Here is a 2,804-nt window from a genome sequence, read left to right as displayed (position 1 = left end):
CATAGGGCAGAACCCTAATTATGCTTATGTGTTATTTTCGTTTTGTCGTTTATATGTAACATTAAATTTAGCTCTGTTAATATACCCTGAAATATCTATAATGTTGTATAAGAAAGCTAAATAAGTACATGAATGGGTCGGTAAATTAAGAAATCTATTGCTATTATGTAGGAAAGTGTTTTACTACACTAAATTTGTCATTTAAATCCATGTTTTAATACAGTACTTAATATGCATGTGCTATTGTTTCATTCCAGGGGACATTGTTGAAAGAATGAATATGCCTATTTGATTTCTTTTTTTATTTTGTTTGCTTAAAAGTGAACATCTACCTAGAAGTTTCCAAGACCAACTGCCATTCAAATGTCCCTCTGTTGCACTTTTCCAAGTATTAAAGGGTTAGTTCACCCAAAAAATGGCTGTTCACCATTAATTACTCACCCTCGTGTTGTTCCAAACCCGTAAGACCTTCGTTCATCTTCGGAACACAATTTAAGATATTTTTGATGAAATCTGAGGGCTCTCTGACCCTCCCATAGACAGCAAGGTAACTACCACGTTCAAGGTCCAGAAAAGTACCAAGATGATCGACAAAAAGGGGTCTAAAGTTACGAAGCTACGAGAATACTTTTTTGCGCAAAGAAAACAAAAATACCGACTTTATTCCACATTTTCGTCTTTACTGCGTCACTTTGGACGCGTGTTCACGATAGTATCATGACGCAAGCGTGAGGGGGCGCTGACCCAGATCTGGCGTAATTACATCATCACGCCGGATCTGGGTCAGCACTGGCGCCGCCACACACTCGCGTCATGATACAGTCATGAACGCACGTCCAAAGTGACGCAGTAAAGATGAAAATGTGGCATAAAGTCCGTATTTTTTGTTTTCTTTGCGCAAAAAAGTATTCTCGTAGCTTCGTAACTTTACAGTTGAACCACTGATGTCACACGTACTACTTTGTCGATCATCTTGGTACTTTTCTGGACCTTGAACGTGGTAGTTACCTTGCTGTCTATGGGAGGGTCAGAGAGCTCTCAGATTTCATTAAAAATATCTTAAATTGTGTTCTGAAGATGAACGAAGGTCTTACGGGTTTCGAACAACACGAGGGTGAGTAATTAATGACAGAATTTTCATTTTTGGGTGAACTAACCCTTTAAGTTGTAAATTCTGAATTTCCGAGTAAAGAAATAAAGAATATTGTTGATAATTGCACGTTATTAGGGGAAGGGAAGCATTTTAAACAGCATTACAGGATTATTTTGTTTTTATGGTAAGATAATTAAACAAATTTTGTTCTTTTTTATTATTATCATTTTAATTTGGTCAAATGTTAGAAGTACAGTAGCATATAATATGCTACTGTATAGACATGTTTATATAACATTGCTGTTCACTATAGACACTGGCAGTCTCCTGTAAATATCATTTTAGAGCGCAACATTATAGTTGTGCTTGTTTTCTTAAAAAAAACGTTAATTCATTTAAACTATATATGAACAACACTCAATACATCTGGTCGAAACTCTTGTAAAACTCTTCCTATGGTTCTGTATCTTGAGAAATTGATAAAACTTAAGTCACACATTGTCTCTGAATACAAAAGCTTTACGTACGATGAAGTGGTTTTTTTATCATATGTATCTACTATTATAATATAGTCTGTAATCTGGCACTTTAAATAACTGTTCAAATAAAAACTTAGGACCTGCACTGAATAAGAAGCAAGTAACTCTTCATATTCTCAATAAACACATGTAAACAAACAAAGTCATGTCAAAGACACTAAGATAGACAGTAAAAGCAGACGGTAACACTTTTACAGGGCTTTGGACCACGAAGCCCACAACAACGCTACAATACTAAAGTCTATATATTTTCATATTGTCTTTTTTTTTTTTAAATCATACTATCTTTATATGACTTTGGAGAAGAGGAATCAATGATTTACCGTTACATTCACAACAAATATTCGATCCATCCAGGGACACAAGAATAACAGGTTTTGGCGTCTTAGGTTTTTAAAGATCCTGTCCCAGTCGCTCAATCTCTTCAATGAGGAAGTCAATGTCTTCAAAGGTAGCAGCTGGGTTGGAGATGACCATACGGAAGAAGTTGACCTTGTCTCCCTGCGGCTGATAGCTCACCATGGTCGTTCCGTACTCCATCATTCTGGCTTTGATTACAGGGGCAACCTGTGAGAAAACATTTTACTAGCTTTGGGAAATGTTTTTTTTTTTTTTACATTTTCTCAAAAATTGCCCTTGCAAAATTTTATCGGGTGCTGGTGGTGGTTGTCAGGGCTTTGCTATAAGGTATTTTTTTAAACATCTGTGCGGTTGCCAGGGTGTACTGGCTGGTTGCTAATGTGTTACTACATGGCTGTTAACTGGTCCAAGTCAAAAGAGCCTCTGTGATAGTCTGGTGTTTATGACCCTCCTTTATGCAACTCCTTTTTGCTAACCTTAGCAAACACCACTGATAAGAATAGTGCAGAGTAAAACTGATAACAAATACATCTTCAACTCACTGAAAAGTGTATTAATTTGCTAAATAATGAGAGTACTTGTGCTTTGTCGATGAGCTGTCTGATATTGATCGTAACGGAAAACGCTTGAGCAGCCTTCTGTACTGTGCATTGCTACCTCCTTGGGTGAATGTGACTTCTTTTATCAAATGACTTGGAATCATACATTTTCTTTGCTGAAACATTCTTTGAAAACCCTGTTTAAAGGTATATATATATATATATATATATATATATATATATGTATATGTGGTATACTTTGATCTTAGATCA

General features: G+C 36.0%; 1 protein-coding gene across 1 annotated transcript in view; it reads right to left on the bottom strand.

Annotated features, from left to right (window-relative positions):
• Positions 1 to 1,130: 1,130 nt before the first annotated feature.
• The window catches only part of LOC107588024 (glutamate decarboxylase 2), a 15,476-nt gene continuing 13,802 nt past the window's right edge, over positions 1,131 to 2,804 (bottom strand). The window contains exon 16 of the mRNA XM_016276009.1: positions 1,131 to 2,199. Coding sequence (XP_016131495.1) covers positions 2,026 to 2,199 — 174 coding nt within the window. The 3' untranslated portion in view covers positions 1,131 to 2,025. The remainder of the gene's footprint in view (positions 2,200 to 2,804) is intronic.

Source organism: Sinocyclocheilus grahami, unplaced genomic scaffold (assembly GCF_001515645.1).
Source record: "Sinocyclocheilus grahami isolate Dianchi unplaced genomic scaffold, SAMN03320097.WGS_v1.1 scaffold98.1, whole genome shotgun sequence".
NCBI classification, from domain to species: Eukaryota; Metazoa; Chordata; class Actinopteri; order Cypriniformes; family Cyprinidae; genus Sinocyclocheilus; species Sinocyclocheilus grahami.
Note: the sequence above shows the minus strand (reverse complement) of the source record. Positions and strands in the feature narration are given on the sequence as shown.